Here is an 18,777-nt window from a genome sequence, read left to right as displayed (position 1 = left end):
CCTGCCAATACAGGGGACACAGGTTCGAGCCCTGGTCCAGGAAGATCCCACATGCTGTGGAGCAGCTAAGCCCATGCACCACAACTACTAAGCCTGCGCTCTAGAGCCCGCAAGCCACAACTACTGAATCTGCGTGCCACAATTACTGAAGCCTGCGTGCCTAGAGCCCCTGCTCTGCAACAAGAGAAGCCACCACAATGATAAACCTGAGCACCTCAACAGAGAGTAGCCCCCACTTGCCGCAACTAGAGAAAGCCCACGCACAGCAATGAAGACCCAACACAGCCAAAACTAACTAACTAACTAACTAAATAAATAAATAACGGAATGAAATAATGCCATTTGCAGCAACATGGATGGACTTAGAGATTGACATACTAAGTGAAGTAATCCAGACAGAGGGAGACTAACATCATATGCTACCGCTTAAATGTGGAATCTTAAAAAAAAAAACGATCCAAATGAACTTATTTATGAAACAGAAATAGACCCACAGACATAGAAAGCAAACACAGTTACCAAAGGGGAAAGGGGGCAGCAGGGGGGTATAAATTAGGAGTCTGGGATTAACATATGCACAGTAGCATATATAAAACAGGTAAACAACAAGGACTTACTATATAGCACAGGGAACTATACTCAATATTTTGTAACAACCCATAAAGGAAAAGAATCTGATAAAAGAATATATATATCTGAATCACTGTGCTGTACATCTGAAGCTAACACAACATTGTAAATCAACTACGCTTCATTTTTTAAAAAATAGGAAAAAACATAAAAGAATCATATTTTTTAAAAAGGAATTACAATTAGCAAATCATCACAATCAATGTAGATCAAAAAAATTTCATTTGCTTTTTTCTAAAAGAAATCACTATTCTTATCATTTCATGGATGTAGCACAGGTGCCCAGACATGGAACTTCCTGAGCCTAAAAGTAGAAGAACAACATTTTAAAATTCAACATAAACTTTTATGCTCTACTGAGACATACCTAGCTGCTTATTTTGGAGGACCAAAACATAGTTTAGTATAGCATCACAGAGCGAATTTATTGCCACAGGAAATCCAACCAAATTGTTCTTCATCTCCATTGAACAGAACAGTATGTTGACCCTTACTGGCAGAATTAAAGAGTGAATTTTGTTGTAGCAGCTACTGTGAGAAACTTAAGAGTTGCAGAGCTGGCGAATATTTATGAAGTTTTCCTACTGTGCTGGCCACTGGCAGAGATAGTGGGAGAGATACAAACTTCTGAATCATTCAAGAAGCATGGAGTACCCGTCAGATCTGACTCTGAGAATTCAAATCCTAAATTTAGAAAAAATTTTTATTTACTAAAAATAAGGTGTATTAGGAAAAACGTTCAAGATTCTGAAGCTAAAATTATAGTCCAGATACAACTCTCCATCTGATGGAGAGAATGACAGATATCTCCAGAAAGGAAAGAGCTGGCACTAAGCTGCCTCCTTGCTTTGTTTCCATGCCTTACACACTACACTCCAGGAAAAGCAAGAAGACCCCTTGGGGGGCCTCCCTGGTGGCGCAAGTGGTTGAGAGTCCGCCTGCCGATGCAGGGGATATGGGTTCGTGCCCCGGTCTGGGAGGATCCCATATGCCGCGGAGCGGCTGGGCCCGTGAGCCATGGCCGCTGAGCCTGCGCATCCGGAGCCTGCGCGTCCGGAGCCTGTGCTCCGCAACGGGGGAGGCCACAACAGTGAGAGGCCCGCATACCGCAAAAAAAAAAAAAAAAAAAAAAAAAAAAGAAGACCCCTTGGTCCTCACTGATGCAGGGTGAGAGCTGCCTCTGAGGCCAGCTTCTGGCCACTCTTGAGTGAAGAATGTTTCCAAGGCTGAGGCTGAATGTCACCTGTCCTGTGCCCTCTCAGGAGGATCCTTGCCCCACCTCATTACACTAAACCTTTCTGTTTTATGACTCACACCCTAAATCAAAATTTTAATAAAAAATTGTCGAGAAATATCCTGTTAAGTCCTTGGTATAAATCACTCTACCCTCATTTCTTTTTGTGTCCTTTATACACACATACATACAGCATGATATAAATCAGCTCGTATTACAATTTTTAACTAGGTTTTGGCACTTGTTGTATCTCATTCATGCACCCCACAATTATTTACTGAGAGCTTGTGATGGCCAACCACTTTGAAAGGGTGGGTAGTAAGGCTGGGAACTAAACAGACAAGTGACTTTCAGTCAAGATAGTGTGTGACTTCAAATTTTGCACTACCACCTCCATAATAACTACAAGAAGAAAAAAATTTATAAGATACAAATATCTCTGTGGACCAGAAATGAAACAAACACACAGAAGCTTGAGGTTCAAAAGCTGTTAGAAGTATGTATAGCAACTAGGATCTCCAATACAATTGGGGCCACATCCCATGTGGAGCTAGGACAAAAGTCAGGCACAGAGTGTGAAATGGAGGTTGAGGTTCCTGTCCACAAAAGGAAGCTGAAGAAGCTGTTCCAGCCTTGGGGCTTCGGATAATAAATGAAGCTGCTCTACTGTTGAAAAGAGCAGCAACAGAACCTGTGCCAAATCCCCTGCAGGCTCGATGTCTGGATTTGTAATAAATCCAGTATCATCATGATATTGGAATTTGGGGACCCAGAGCAGAGTCAAGGTAACCATAATATCACTAGATAGCAAGGGGCTGGTGCAGAGAAAAGCAACAGCAGCATCACAAAATACAAATAACTTCCACTCTTAATGAGCGTGACTAGGAAGGAAGCCTAAAATAGAGAAGGAGAACCACCAAACACAATGACTACCAGGTGAATTCATTCAGGAAGAAATGAAAATAATAGAGCAGCCCCAAAAGGACTTATTTTTAACAGTTTCCTTGAAGCATAACTAACATGCCAAAAAACTACACATATTTATAACATACAGCAATCAAGGTAACAAACATATCCACAAACCTCAAAGGCATCTTTCCACCAATACCTCACTATTTTGATTATAGTAACTTCATAGTACATCTTGACATCAAGTAGTGTCAAACCTTCAACTTTGTTTTCCTCCAAAGTTGTCTTGGCTATACTAAAGTTCTTTGTATTTCATGAACATTTTAGAACAAATTAAACAATTCCTACAAAAAAAATATCATGCTGAAAAAATTCCCAGAACCACAAAAGCTACCAAGACTGAGTCATGAAGAAGTAGAAAATGTGAATAGAACTGTAACTAGTAAGGAGATTGAATTAGTAATCAAAACTCTTCTGCAAGTACCTCTGCAGACCACAACAACACAGAGCTGAGGTGCTACCTCCTGGCGTGCACATGGGGCTGGCTCCTCAGCTACACGTCAAACACCAATTCTGCTGCCCGTGCTGGATGCCAAGTGAGATAATGTGATTTTTTAAAAAATAGTCTCCTATTTTCCTTTCTTTCATTTATTTATTTACTTATTGAAATTTTTATTTATTTATTTGGCTGCTTAGGGTCTTAGTTGCAGCACATGGGATCTTTATTGCAGCATTCGGGATCTTTCCTTGCAGCGTGTGGTATGTTCGTTGCAGCGCATGGGCTTCTCTCTAGTTGTGGCACATGGGCTCAGTATTTGCGGCACATGGGCTCCAGAGTGCACGGGCTCAGCAGTCGCAGTGCGAGGGCTCTCTAGCTGTGCCGTGAAGGCTCCAGAGCGCGCAGGCTCAGTAGTTGCAGCACATGGGCTCTCTAGTTGTGGGGTACTCTCTAGAGTGCACGGGCTTAGTTGCGCCACATCATGTGGGATCTTAGTTTCCCAACCAGGGATGGAACCCACATACCCTGGTGGATTCTTAACCACTGGACCACCAGGGAAGTCCCTATTTATTTATTAAATTTTTTGGCCACACCGTGCAGTTTGCGGGATATTAGTTCCCCAACTAGAATCGGAGGGCTTCACTGATGAATTCTGTTAAACATTTTAAGAAGAACTAATACTAATCCTTCTCAAATTTTTCCCAAAAATTGAAGAGAAGGGAACACCTAACTTGTTCTATGAGTCCAGCATCACCCTGATTCCAAACCCAGACAAAGACAGTATAAAAAAAACAACTACAGATCAATATCCCTAATGTACACTGATGCAAAAATCTTAAAATTCTGGACAAGCAAATTCAGCAGCATATTAAAAGTATTAAACACCATGAACAAGTGGGCTTTATTCCTGGAATGCAAGGATGGTTCAGTATATGAAAATCAATCAATATAATACACAACAATAGTACCCAAAGCAATCTACAGATTCAATGCAATCCCTCTCAAAATCCCAATAAAGTTTTCTGCAGAAATAGAAAACCCCATCCAAAAATCCATATGTAATTTCAAGTCACCCCAAATAACCAAAACCATCTTGAAAAAGGACAATAAAGCTGGACTCCTTGATTTTAAAACTTACTCTACAATGATCAGACCAGAAGAATGACATACAGACTAACTGAAGAGAACAGAGATTCCAGACATAAACCCACACATATATAGTCAAATGATTTTTGACAAGGGTGCCAAGACCGTTCAATGGGAAAGGACAGTCTTTTCAACAAACGGTTCCGAGAAAACTGGATATCCACATTCAAAAGAATGAAGTTAGACCCTTACCTAACACCACACGTGAAAATAAACTCAAAGTGAATGAAAGACCTAAGTGTAAGACCTGAAACTATAAAATTCTTGGAAGAAACATAGGGCAAAATCTTCATGACACTGCATTTGGCAACGATTTCCTGGAAATGACACAAAAGCCACCAGGCAACAAATGAGAAATTAGGCAAACTGGACTTTATGAAAATTTTCAAAAAGTGTGCATCAAAACACAATATCAACAAAGTAAAAAGGCAATCCACAGAATGGCATAAAGTATTTTGATATATATTTGATAATGGGTTAATTTTCAGATTACACAGTTTCTAATACTCGACAACAAGAAACCAAACCACCTAATTCAAAAATGGGCAAAGGATATGAATAGACATTTCTTCAAAGAAGATATCCAAATGATCAATAAGCACATGAAAAGATGCCCAATATCACTAACAGTTAGAGAAAAACACATGAAAACTGCAATCAAATACCACTTCTATGCTAAAAGAAATAAGTCAGTCACAAAATGACAAATAATATATGACTCCACATACATGAGGTACTTAGAACAGTCAAAATCACAGAGACAGAAAATATTGGGTTGGCCAAAAGTTTCATTCATTTTTTTCCGTAAGATGGCTCTAGTAGCATTTAGTTGTCTTTAACTTCATTGGAAACAATTTTGTTAGACTGTATGTGACAGCTGTCATATCAGCGTGCATTTAAAAAAAGACTTATCAAAATTGGTGGATTTTTGTGTAGCCATTTTAATATTGAAGATGGGAGAAAAAAGGGAACATTTTCGGTATATTATGTTTTATTATTTAAAGAAAGGTAAAAACACAACTGAAACACAAAAAAAGATTTGTGCAGTGTATGGGGAAGGTGCTGTGGCTGATCAAACACGTCAAAAGTGCTTTATGAAGTTTCGTACCAGAGATTTCTCACTGGCTGATGCTCCATGGTCAGGTACACAAGTTGAAGTTGATAGCAATCAAATCGGGACATTAATTGAGAACAATCAACGTTATATCACACAGGAGATAGCTGACATACTCAAAATATCCAAATCAGTGCTGAAAATCATTTGCATCAACTTGGTTATGTTCATCGCTTTGATGTTTGGGTTCCACATAAGTTAAGGGAAAAAAATCTTCTTGACCGTATTTCCACATCCGATTCTCCATGGAAATGTAATGAAAACGTTTTGTTTCTAAAACAAATTGTGATGGGTGATAAAAAGTGGATACTGCCCAATAATGTGGAATGGAAGAGACTGTGGGGCAAGTGAAATAAACCATCACCAACCACATCAAAGGCTGGTTTTCATCCAAAGAAAGTGATGTGTATATGGTGGGATCAGAAGGGAGTCCTCTATTATGAGCTCCTTCCAGAAAACCAAACTATTAATTCCAGCAAGTACTGCTCCCAGTTAGACCAACTGAAAGCAGCACTCAATGAAAAGTGTCCAGAATTAGTCAACAGAAAACACATAAGCTTCCATCAGGGTAACGCAAGACCGCATGTTTCTATGATGACCAGGCAAAAACTGTTACAGCTTGGGTGGGAAGTTCTGATTCATCCACCGTATATACCAGACACTGCACTTCGGATTTCCATTTATTTAAGTCTTCACAAAATTTTCTTAATGGAAAAAACTTCCATTCCCTGGAAGATTGTAAAAGGCACCTGGAACAGTTATTTGCTCAAAAAGATAAAAGGTTTTGGGAAGATGGAATTATGAAGTTGCCTGAAAAATGGCAGAAGGTAGTAGAACAAAAGGGTGAATACGTTGTTCAATAAAGTTCTTGGTGCAAATGAAAAATGTGTCTTTTATTTTTACTTAAAAACTGAAGGCACTTTTTGGCCAACCCAATAGAATGGTGGCTGACGGGCTGTGGGGAGGGGGGAAGGGATAGTTACTGTTTAATGGGTATAGAGTTTCAGTTTTACAAGATGAAAAGAATTACAGAGGTGGATGGTGGTGATGACTGCACAACATTATGAATATATTTAATACTACTGAACTGAGCACTTAAAATTGATTAACGGGGTAAATTTTACATTATGTTTATTTCATCACAACAAAAAAAAGAAAAAAAATTCAAAGAGCCCTTCTTCCTTGGCCCAAATCATGTAGTTAGTTATTCCCTCCACAGGGCCCCAGGGAACCCAGAAGCATAGCAAAAAAATTTCTATATTGTATTGTGTGATAAATTGGCATGTTTGTGTACCCAATGGCTGTTCTTTGATCTTATGCATGATGCTTATGAAGGTATACTGAGGATCCTGTATATTATTATCTGCAGAGTATATGCTGGATCTCTGTAATTCAATAATTTTTTGTCAGGAAACTACAAGTTTACAGCCAAGAAGAACTGCCAGACACTTCACTAAAAAAAAGTTATCCAGAGGATATTACAGGAGATCAACATAGGAGATGCTAGGTGAGGACTAAAATCCTACCCAGACTGCAGAGGGACACCTTTCCAGTGGCCTAGAAAGGCATGGTTAATATGAAAAGTATAAGCCAGGCTGAAGACTGGCATCTTTGGCATATAATAAGGAAAACCTTAAAAACAATTATCTCATAAATTTGAAAATACTTATTTTAATAGGGGAAAAGGAAGCTGCAGCGTAATTTTTATAGCAATTAATTATCTAGTTACAAAATTCATCTGGGATACATATCCTGGCTTTGTATTTTCTTGAAAAAGAAAATATTTAGGGGCTTCCCTGGTGGCACAGTGGTGAAAAATCTGCCTGCCAATGCAGGGGACACAGTTCCGAGCCCCGCGGAACAACTAAGCCCATGCGCCACAATTACTGAGCCTGCGCTCTAGAGCCCGCGAGCCACAACCACTGAGCTCACGCACCACAACTACTGAAGCCCACGCTCCTAGAGCCTGTACTCCCCAACAAGAGAGGCCACCGCAATGAAAAGCCCGCACACCGCAATGAAGAGTAGCCCCTGCTCACCGCAACTAGAGAAAGCCCGCGTGCAGCAATGAAGACCCAACGCAGTCAAAAATAAATAAATAAGATAAATTTATTAAAAAAAAAAGAAAATATTTACGTCAAACAACTACCCTGCTTTATCTTTTCTTCAGGAGACATAGTCAACTTGTTATATATTTTATTAGCCCTATCTTACTCACACTATGGTTACCAATTGAGGGTTCAAAGAGCCCCTTGAAGTTCTGTATTGTGTACAGAACTTTGCATATAGGTGAGTCTAGGCATTTTTCCCGAAGAGTCTAGAATCATCAGATTCTCTAAGTAGTTCACACTCAAGACAGACTGAGAGGACTTCCCTGGTGGCGCAGTGGTTAAGAATCCACCTGCCAATGCAGGGGACACGGGTTCGAGCCCTGGTCTGGGAAGATCCTACATGCCGCGGAGCAACTAAGCCTGTGAGCCACAACTACTGAGCCTGCGCTCTAGAGACCGCAAACCACAACTACCGAAGCCCGCGTGACTAGAGCCCAGACTTCGCAACAAGAGAAGCCGCTGCAACGAGAAGCCCACACACTGCAACGCAGAGTAGCCCCCGCTCACCACAACTAGAGAAAGCCAGTGTGCAGCAACGAAGACCCAGCACAGCCAAAAATAAATAAATAAATTTATTTATTAAAAAAAAAAAACAGACTGAGAATAGGTCTTATACCCACAGTTCACTATGATTTTATAGTGTAAAGTATAAACATGGGTCGTAAATTATGGGTTGACAGGTTTCATACTCCCTGAAGGATAAGTATGCTTACTTTCACAGGACTCTATCTGGAAAGAACCTCAAAAGCTAACAAGTTCATTCTCCTTCCTTTAGGTAAAATACCTCTACAATTACCCAAGCCCAGTGAAAACTAAAAGTCTGCTTATTTTTCCCTGTGGGAAAGCAATTCCAGCACCTCATTCTGTAACTTATCACATTTTTAACAACCACTGGAAAAATTTATCTTTGGTCTGTATGTGCTCTAGTTGAGGCCCTCAATAGCCTTATTACTATTTTTCTTCACTGTATACACAGCTATAAATGTGTATTAATCTTTTCCAGAGAAGACATACTGGATGTCTGTCGCAGGCCATTTTTAAACCTAATGACTCTAGTGGTAAATGTGTATGTACACAACACAGTTCACACACGTTAGGCAGACATTTGGACAATGTACTAGAACCTAAGTGTGATCAAGTTACTAGAAACAGGAGTTCAGAGTCCCAAAGGCTGGGGAAAATATCTCAGAGTACACATTGCAGCAAGAAGGGGCTCTCCAGCTATTTCTGGCAGCTGTAGTGTAGGCCAGAGTACGGGTGTCGTGGCATCTGGTGGAGGTCTGACCTTACTGGGGGCCCACAATATTGGGCCCCTCTGCAGCCCTCATCCTAGCCTGGCCTGTGATCACAGTTCCACTGCTCTCCCTAGTGGAGACTGTACATTCCAGGCTTTCCCGAGCACTGGCACCCCGACTCCCCCTACTTGCCTGCCTCTCTGGGTTCGTCTCCTGTGGTCCTCCCTACACAGACATCGGACCCTCCAGGCCTCCCACTACCAGGAGCGGCACCCTGCCACCCTCTGTGCGTCTGCCCACTAGCTACAATTCACCGGCACTCTCAAGGGTTGCTTCCTGCTTCCCAGGGATTGTGGACCAGCTCTGGCCTGGGCAACCCAGCAAATTTGCCCACTGTCCTGTGGGCTGTAGTCATACCTCCTCCAATGAGGTCTGACCCACAGCCTTGGGGAAGAGGTATCCCCTTTCAAGTTTGTCCTTCCTGAGGTACTCTCCCTCTCCCTCAGCTTTCAGATACCCTACAGAGTTCTTTTTAAATCTTACATTTACTCTTCAATGATAGCTTAATAATTCTTTATATTGAAATTCTCTTGTTTAAATCACTATGTGGTTTGTCTTCCGATGGGACTCAGACTGATACAATCACAATGTCTTTGACTGTGCTCATCGATAATATTTGCTAACAGTGTATTTTTATTGTTTTTATTTTTCCTTCTAGTTTAAGTGTATTATGGTTACACAATGTGGTCTATACAATTCCTACTTATTAGAATTTATTGATATTCTTTTAACCTAACGCACGGTGAACTTTTTAAAGTATTTCCAGAAAATTGAAAAGAAGGTACAGTCTCTATTTTCAGGGTAGAGAGACAGATATACTTCTATTAGATTAATCTTACTAAAGTTTTCATATCCTCTATACCAGGGGTCAACAAACGTTTTCTGTAAAGAGCCAGATAGTAAACAACATAGGCTTGTGGGCTACAGAGTCCCTGTTGTAACTCCTCAACTCTACCGTCAAGATGCAAAAGCAGCCATAGACAATTGTTTGTGTGGCTGTATTCAATAAAACTTTACTTACAAAAAGAGGCAGTGGGCCAGAGTTAGTCCACATGCCTTCGTTTGTCAACCCCTGCTCTACATCATCATTTTCATCCACTTGAGTCGTCAAGCAATGAGAAAGACAGGTTAAATCTCTTGATAGTACTGTACTTTTTTTCCCCTGTATGTTTTGGTCCTTCCCTGTATGTTTAGGTCCCTCCCTGTTTTTATAGTTCTATGCTCTGATATTTGACACAAAAAGGTTCATAGTTATTGCATCTTCCTGTGGATTTTATTCCTTACCATTGTAGAGTCCTTCTCTTTGTCCTGATAAAGGTTTTTTGTTTTGCATTAAACCTTACGTCTAATAGAGGAAAACATTTAGAAAGAAAATATACAATAAGACAATAGAATTAAGACCAAAGATAAGTTTAAGAATAAATCTAATTGGAATAAATTCAACTATTAAAACAAATCTCAGAATGTGGCAAGCACCAAAACCCTGTCTATAAGATACATATGTGAAATAGAGTGTCCTAGAAGTTTACCTGAAATAGATTCTTCAACTGCCTTTAAGCTTTTTTTAATTGTTTAAATCTTAGATACTATTAATATAAGTATTATCCTACATATCATATATTGCATCAGTTATATTTAATGGGGATGTTTTGGTCATTTATATGTCCTTAAAGAGTGCATGATTTGGTTAGTCTTCCCTCTGTTCACTGGAGCCCCATCTATGTCCTGCATATTTCCAAAATATACAAACAGCTCATACAACTCAATAACACAAAAAACAAACAACCCAATCAAAAAATGGGCGGCAGGGGCCTCCCTGGTGGCGCGGTGGTTGGGAGTCCGCCTGCCGATGCAGGGGATACGGGTTCGTGCCCCGGTCTGGGGGGATCCCATGTGCCGCGGAGCGGCTGGGCCCGTGAGCCATGGCCGCTGGGCCTGCGCGTCCGGAGCCTGCGCTCCGCGGCGGGAGAGGCCACAACAGTGAGAGGCCCACATACCGCAAAAAGAAAAAAAAAAAAAAAAAAAATGGGCGGCAGACCTAAAAAGACATTTCTCCAAAGAAGACATACAGATAGCCAACAGGCACATGAAAAGATGCTCAATATTGTTAATTATCAGGGAAATGCAAGTCAAAACTACAATGAGGTTCAGTTGGTCCAAACTCCAAGTCTCCACTGGGTTCTTTTCACATACTCAGTAGTCTTGTGCAGTCTCATCTGTTTTCGTGTAATTTCACTTATTTCATTCTATTTCTATGGAGACTGTGGTGGATATGTTCTGGCTCTGTCTGCGCTTCTGCATTTCAGGGTAGTCCTGCATGCCAAGTAACCCTAAAATATCTTTTGGAAAGAGAACTGACGCCCACAATGGATTTCTTCTTCCTTCTTGGAATTCATTTCTTGATTTTCCTTTTTTTTTTTTTTTTTACCTCACATCCGTTAAGAAGAATTTGAGCCTCTGCCTTACTTAAATATCCACTTCAATGAATGATTAGCCACAGCATATTAAAGTAGAAATTTAGTATTTCCAGGCTAAATAATCTTCTGAAATTTCTTTTGGTTCTAGTTTTGAAAGGAATCAAAATAGCATAGCAACTCAAGACATCATGAAATTCAAATAAAATCACTTCACCCTCTGCAACGACCTGAGAGACACACAAGCAGGTGTGTGAGCTCTTACCAGCGGGATGAGCAGGCTGATAAGGTCTGTCAGAGGCTTGCCGAGCAGCAGTAGGTCTTCTGCGGCCTGAGTGCTCCCTCCAGAGCCGGACTTCTGTGCCTGAACAGTGGGAGGAGAGGGGAAGGGGGTCTTGGAGATTAGTCAGTTTGGCCGTAGGAGACAGGTCCACCCAGTCCCAACAGATGACGGCACAGAGGAAGCATTTGACCTCAGGCCCCTGAAGAGAAGTTATGCTCAGTAATCACGTGACAGAGTACACACACTGCCACCAGCTCAGGCCACAGAGGTGGATCTGGGCGGACCACAGATAAAGCAATAACCAGGGCTGTCATTGGAGGGATGATATTGATGTTCACACACTGCGGGTGGTAAAGCACTTTATCTTCCCAACCATCCTGAGACGAGGTGCAGTTATCCCCATTTTTCAGGGGAGAAAACTAAAGTTCAGAGAGGTTGAGTAGTTTGCCTAAAGTCCCACAGCCAATGGGTGACAAAGCTGGAGGATGAATCCAGGCTAAATGACTCCAAATCACACAAGCTCACCTCTTCTGGGCACTGTTATACATACACATTATATTATGCAGACCAAATGCATTCTGCTGTGCTTTCCTTCTCTATATGCACACACCTGCTCAAATAACATCTAGAATATTTATCGAATGAACAGGCTTTGGACCACTGCATGAAGAAGCTTCAGATACAGGTCTACATTGCTTAGGAAGTACACAATGGAAGTAAGAATTGAGAAATGAGTGGCTTTAACTTTAAGTGTGTCTTTCCCAGAAGGTTTATAGAACTGCCTCATTTCAGAGAAGATTTCTATCATAGAGATGAATAATTTTATACTGAGAGAAGGCACTGATTATTTATTGTATTTGCTATAGTACATACACATTTCATTCGCATACACCCTCTCTGTTTTTAATTTCACTCAGAACAAAACTACTTTTAGGTAATGACCTTTGCCAGAGCCTTTTTAAAACAGGCTGCCCCGCCTTAGGTCACTAACCTGGACTCTGGGGCCCCTCTCATAAATGCCAAGATTCCTTCTGCCTTAGGGCCTATGGAGAGAATTTAGGTGGCCCATTTTCCTTCGTTCAAAAGGAAAAAAAAAAAAAAAAAGGATGTTGTGGAAAATCAGACACCTGCCTTTTAACAGCTTGCACCTCTCTGCAGCCAAGGGGGACAACAATAATTGGTAGCTAGGAGTTTCCTCTCACCTCTCCCCTCCCCTATCCCTACCTCAACCCCTGGCCTCTATTAGAGAGGTGAAATTTCCTCCCAGAAAACAAACGCGTAGCATTACCCTAGGTCTGAAGCTTTTTGAAGTTCGGCTGTTGATCCTGCCTTCTGAAGCACCATGTGAGGTGGAATATCGGTCTTTGCATATTAACATGTTATCCTTTAGAGTAGACCGACTGTCTCTTGGGAAAAATAAGGCAGTCTTGCAAACCAGCACCTAGGCAGGGAGGAGCATGGGGCCACTGCTTCCTTTCCAAACACACATAAGCAAGGAGACACGGCTACAAGCACAAGCACACACTGTGGGACTCTTCCCACCAGGATATCCAGTGGGCCTCCAGACCCTCCAAGGTCTACAGTCATCTGTTATTGTCACCAAGAAACATCCTGACCCTGCCCACCAGTATTCGGGTACCACCTCCTTATAAAGATGCCAAGGTTCCAGAAAGGGAATGCTATAGCTTGCACAAGAGGAAGGTGCACATCAGGAATGCATATGAAATTCAACTCTCCTCACAAAAATCCAAGCCCACAGCAGAAACTCTGTGCGCCAAGGGGATCACGTGTGGGTGGCCGAGCAATGAATACAGGGGCCTGGCCAGCCTCTCTCAGGGTCTCTCCAGCTCCCCAAAGGCACACTCTCCAGAGTCAGCCTTTCAATTCCCAGATGCCTTATGTGTGCATTCTGTAAGGGGCTCTTTCCACAGCAAGAAGACCCACCTCTGCCGTGATGTTGCCACGGTCCTCCCTGTCCAGTCCTCTGCCTTTGCCTCTGTCCCACTGATCCCTTTCCACAACTCACTGCCCCAGTCCTTGCTGGCTGGTAACCAACCCCACTCCTGGCCATCCATGGTTCTTGGCTCACCTAGCTGTTACCGCCTGGGCAAGAGGAGAGGGCAGCTTGAGCTGGGTGCTAGCAGTAGTGCTTGAGGCAAAATCTAAATTATTTGGTAACAAATTAAATGAGGAATATGAAAAAGGGAAATTTTAAGAATGACCCCCAGGTTTCTAGCTTGCACAGCAGGATGAGAGGGGCAGGGCTTGCTGGCAGGAGAATGGTTTGAGGGGTGAATCCTGAGCTCCGCTTTAGACATGTTGAATTTGAGGGGACTGTGGGGCATTCTAGTGGTCACGTTTAGGAAGCTACTGAATATATTAAGTACGGATCTCAGATAAGAAATCTAGGTACAAATATAAATTTAATAGCTGTAAACACATAAAACATGGGCATGTCAACTTATGAACCATATGTAATATTAAATGGCATTATAGCATTACCCAAAATGAGATAAAGGGATACAGCTAACTTCTTGGCACAAGAAGAAAGGCCAGAAAGAATATAACTCTATTACATCTACCATTGCTACATGAATCTAGTGCACAGGGGGCAGGTCCTCAACAGAGGTTTGTTACATAAACACAGAGGTACGGCACCTGTAGGGAACAAGAGTCAATTCCTCAGGCAGTTGCTGCCAGCGTCCTAAGCAGGTTTAAGCACAACAGAGCACAACCTGCAATGGTGTGGCCTAGACAATTCAATTCAACACTCGGTGTGCTCCCCAGACACCATCACCCACACACTTGCCATGCACAGATGATACGACTCAGTCCCCACTCTGTAGAACCTCATGGTTTCATTAAAAGAATGGCATGCTTTACTATGGAAAACAGTATGAAGGTTCCTCAAAAAACTAAAAACAGAGTTGCCATATGATCCAGCAATATCACTCCTGGGCACGTATCCAGACAAAACTATAATTCCAAAAGATACATGCACCCCTATGCTCACAGCAGCACTACTTACAGTAGCTAAGACATGGAAACAGCCTAAATGTCCATTGACAGATGAATGGATAAAGAAGGTATGGTACCTATATACAATGGAATACTACTCAGCCGTTAAAAAGAATGAAATAATGCCATTTCCAGAAACATGGATTGATCTAGAGATGATCATACTATGCAAAGTAAGTCAGAAAGAGAAAGACAAATACCATATGATAGCACTTATATGTGGAATCTAAAACACAACACAAATGAACTTACCTATAAAACAGACTTATAAACATAGAGAACAGACTTGTGGTTGCCAAGGAGGGAGGAGTGGGGTGGGGGAGGGAGGATGGATTGGGAGTTTGGGATTAGCAGATGCAAACTATTATACATAGAAGGGATAAACAACAAGGTCCTACTGTATAGCATAGGGAACTATGTTCGATATCCTGTGACAAACCATAATGGAAAAGAACATGAAAAAGTATACATATGCATAACTGAGTCACTTTGCTGTACAGCAGAAATTAACACAACACTGTAAATCAACTATACTGCAATAAAATTTAAAAATAGAAGAAGAAGAATGGCAAGCTTTCAAATAACTGCACTAAAGGCAGAGTGTGAAAACTGCCACGGTGGAGGAGGGAATAGAGGAGCTGGGGCGGGAGTAGGAAAGGGTGACACAACTTCACCGTTTGGATGGTGGGGACGAGGTCTGCAGGGAATGACATAGATAGCTGGTGTTTCAGGTGCTGGAATCATGTGAGGAAAGGCCGGGGGTGATAAGGCACAGGATCCATGTGGAAAATGCCAAGGTGACTGTTTGGCGTGAGCACGGGCTGCACGAGGGCTGGCGGACGAGGCTGGAAAACCACCCTGGGGCTGATCATACGAGGCCTTGACCAAGGAGTTAGAAAATGATATGTAGATAATGAGATATCAAAGTTTTCAAGGGCAGGAGAGAAACGATGAGGACCATGGACTACAGCAGACAAATCTCTCTTGCACTCAGCCACCAGACAGGGTGGCTCATGGGGGACAACAATAAGGGGAAAGCCTGGAGGAGTCGAACTGGTAACTCCAAGAGATACTGAAATAGAGACTGTAGCCCCTACCTTGACAGCCTTCACGGGAGTGTGAGATCAAAGAAGACTCAGTGGCCACATTTCAGTCTTCCAGGCAATGCCAACACACCTGCTGACCAACAGCAGTTAAAACTTCCTACTACCAGAGTAATGTATCAAGCTGCCCCCCATCACTCCAGAAGTGAGAGACAAGGCCCAGATTGGGAAGTCAGGTGACCTGGATTTTAATATTGAATATTTTCTTTCCCTAGCCCCCAAACTTGGTAACATCCCCCGCCCTTGTTCACTCTGCAGTGGTGAGGCATCTCAGTGTATTAAGGTGATGATTTGCTCCACTATTTGGGTATTGACGGTCTTACGAAAATGAAGCTCCCTGACACTTAACACCCTTCTTCTCTTGATTCCTGCCAAAATCACAGGTGCCAAGCCCTGGGCTAGGCTCACAAATGCAAAATAAAACCATAAATTTATATCTCGTAAGCCTGCTAGGAGTTAGTTCACTCCGTAAATACGAACTGAGGGCCCTCCCATGTGCCAGGACACAGAAAAGAAGAAATCATGGCCCCCAGGAGCCCTCTGTAAACAGGAAGGGAAGGTGAGCACCTTTCTTCTTGTTGCTATTAATAATACAGCAACCATTTATCGCTTACCTTCCCTGGGCCAGGTATACTTAAGGCACATCATATTTACGTATCTTGTATTCTCTCATTTAAGTCCCCTGCTGAGTAGTTAGCATGCCTACTTTACAAACAAGGAAACTGATACTCAAGCCAGGTCAAGTAACGTGCCCAGCGTCTCACAGGTAAAAGTGACGTGGCTGGGATTCAAATCCAAGGTATTCCAGCCTGCAAGGCCCAGGTGCTCCCACCACACCAGTGAGTCCTGAGCATCTATTCGTCTCTGCTTCCACATCTTTCACACACAAACTCACAAGGTAGGTTGGGGATAGGGACTGGACTCCTAGCAGAGATTCTGACACCTCCCTCCCCTACTCCTCACCTTCCCAGTACACATTCCTGCATCATATCCCTCTCCTCCCTGAAAAAGAAAACTGCTTCATAAATCTAAGCACTATTATCATTTTAAACACTGGCAACACTCAGCTCTTCTACTTTCAAGAGGTTCCTGTTAAAAGCAGACATGGGCTTTGAATGCAGAAGAATCCCAGGTGTGCAGACAAATGGAAGAGGTGACTTATGCTTTAGAAAGAACTTACAGCTCCGTGTTCTAGAAGGATGTGTCGTTGGTGCCCACTTCATTTCTTTTCCCAACCTTTTCCCTAATTCAGTCTCAAGGACTCTACCTCTTTCAGACTGACACCAGGTATCATGTAGATCAAAGTCGGTCATCAAGGTCAAAAGCAATACTTGGCAGATACTATAGGGAAAGATTTAGAAAGATGACCGCAGTAAAATACAAAGTGGTGCTGAAAAAAATGAAAGAATAAAAAGCAGTGATCTATTGGTACACTAACAAATTGAAAAAAAGAATTAGAAAATATTTTGTACTAAGGAGTTTCCTTTTAAATAACCTACCTGATCACTTGAAATAAAAGAGGATTTCTACATTCTGGAATTTAAAGAATTTTTAGACTTCTGGTCCTTTTTATCCACAACCTACACAATCTTTTATAGATTGATATCATCAAAGCATCTTGTGAGAGTAACTATCAACTACACCTTGAAGAATTACATAAAGCTACCACTGTGGAAACTGAAATAAGAAACAATGCTCTCGATAACTTAAAAGGACCAGCTGTATAGCACAGGGAACTCTACTCAATACTCTGTAATGACCTACATGGGAAAAGAATCTAAAAAAGAGTGGACCTATATGTATGTATAACTGATTCATTTTGCTGTATAGCAGAAACCAACACAACAATGTAAATCAACTATACTCCAATAACAATTTTAAGAAAAAGAAACAATGCTCTCTGAAGAAACATTTATTAGAAAAGAGAGGGAAAACTAAGAGAAATCCATAATTCAGGATTCCATAAGTACTTAGCCAAGCTTTACTGTTCATTTAGAATATGAGCAAATAAAAACAGCAAGGTAGTCCAAAGGCCATTTTCATCTACTGGCTTTACAATTTTGGGTTAAAACTTATTGACTAACTATCATCTTGGTTGAGGGGATCTTGGAATTATTTATTAAAACACACGAGACAAGCTACATACTTCACCACCTTAATTGCAGGTAAAAGATAATGAAGAATAACAGAGACTAAACCAGGGTCTAGGGATTCATACTTGGCTCTGCTACTGTGACTCTTGGCAAGGTATCAGAACAGTCTGCTTTCAACATCAACTTCTGCATCTATCTAAGCCAGGATGCTACCATTGATACACATCTCTTGCAATTTTACTGGGATTCTAAATATAACAGTGAATTCATATTGGCTGTGTGCTATCCCATGATCTAAGTATCAGCTGAATTAATTCTTTAGAGAAAACATGAAAGGAGATAAGCATGTGGTGGTACCTAACACAGAAAGTACTACTCAGTGAACTCACATGCCCTTCCTTCCTCAGAGCACGATGCCAGGTTACAGTCTGGGGCTACCTGACTTTTCTATAGCCACTAAATATTGGGGTGGCCAAAAGATTCATTCAGTTTTTCCATAAGATGGCCCTAGTGGCACTTAGTTGTCTTTAACTTCATTTGAAACAATTTTGTTAGTGACAGCTGTCATATCAGCTATGCATTTAAAAAAAAACTTATCAAAATTGGTGGATTTTTGTGTAGCCATTTTAATATTGAAGATGGAAGAAAAAAAGCAACACTTTCAGCATATTATGCTTTATTATTTCAAGAAAGGTAAAAACACAACTAAAACCTAAAAAAAAAAGATTTGTGCAGTGTATGGAGCAGATGCTGTGACTGATCAAACGTGTAAAGTGGTTTTCAAAGTTTCATGCTGGAGATTTCTCACTGGCCAACGCTCCGCGGTCGGGTAGACCAGTTGAAATTGAGAGCAGTCAAACTGAGACATTAACTGAGAACAATCAACATTATACCATACGGGACATAGCCGACATACTCAAAATATCCA

The 18,777-nt window shown here is 41.5% G+C and overlaps 1 protein-coding gene across 6 annotated transcripts in view; it reads right to left on the bottom strand.

The window, feature by feature from the left end:
• The window catches only part of ULK4 (unc-51 like kinase 4), a 535,263-nt gene that overhangs the window by 143,015 nt on the left and 373,471 nt on the right, over positions 1-18,777 (bottom strand). For all 6 annotated transcript variants that reach the window (XM_060110747.1, XM_060110746.1, XM_060110750.1 and 3 more), the window contains one exon: positions 11,618-11,716. In XM_060110747.1, coding sequence (XP_059966730.1) covers positions 11,618-11,716 — 99 coding nt within the window. The remainder of the gene's footprint in view (positions 1-11,617; positions 11,717-18,777) is intronic.

This window comes from Mesoplodon densirostris, chromosome 10 (genome assembly GCF_025265405.1).
Source record: "Mesoplodon densirostris isolate mMesDen1 chromosome 10, mMesDen1 primary haplotype, whole genome shotgun sequence".
NCBI lineage: Eukaryota > Metazoa > Chordata > Mammalia > Artiodactyla > Ziphiidae > Mesoplodon > Mesoplodon densirostris.
The sequence above is the reverse complement of the archived record's forward strand: the minus strand, read 5'-3'. Positions and strand labels throughout refer to the sequence as shown.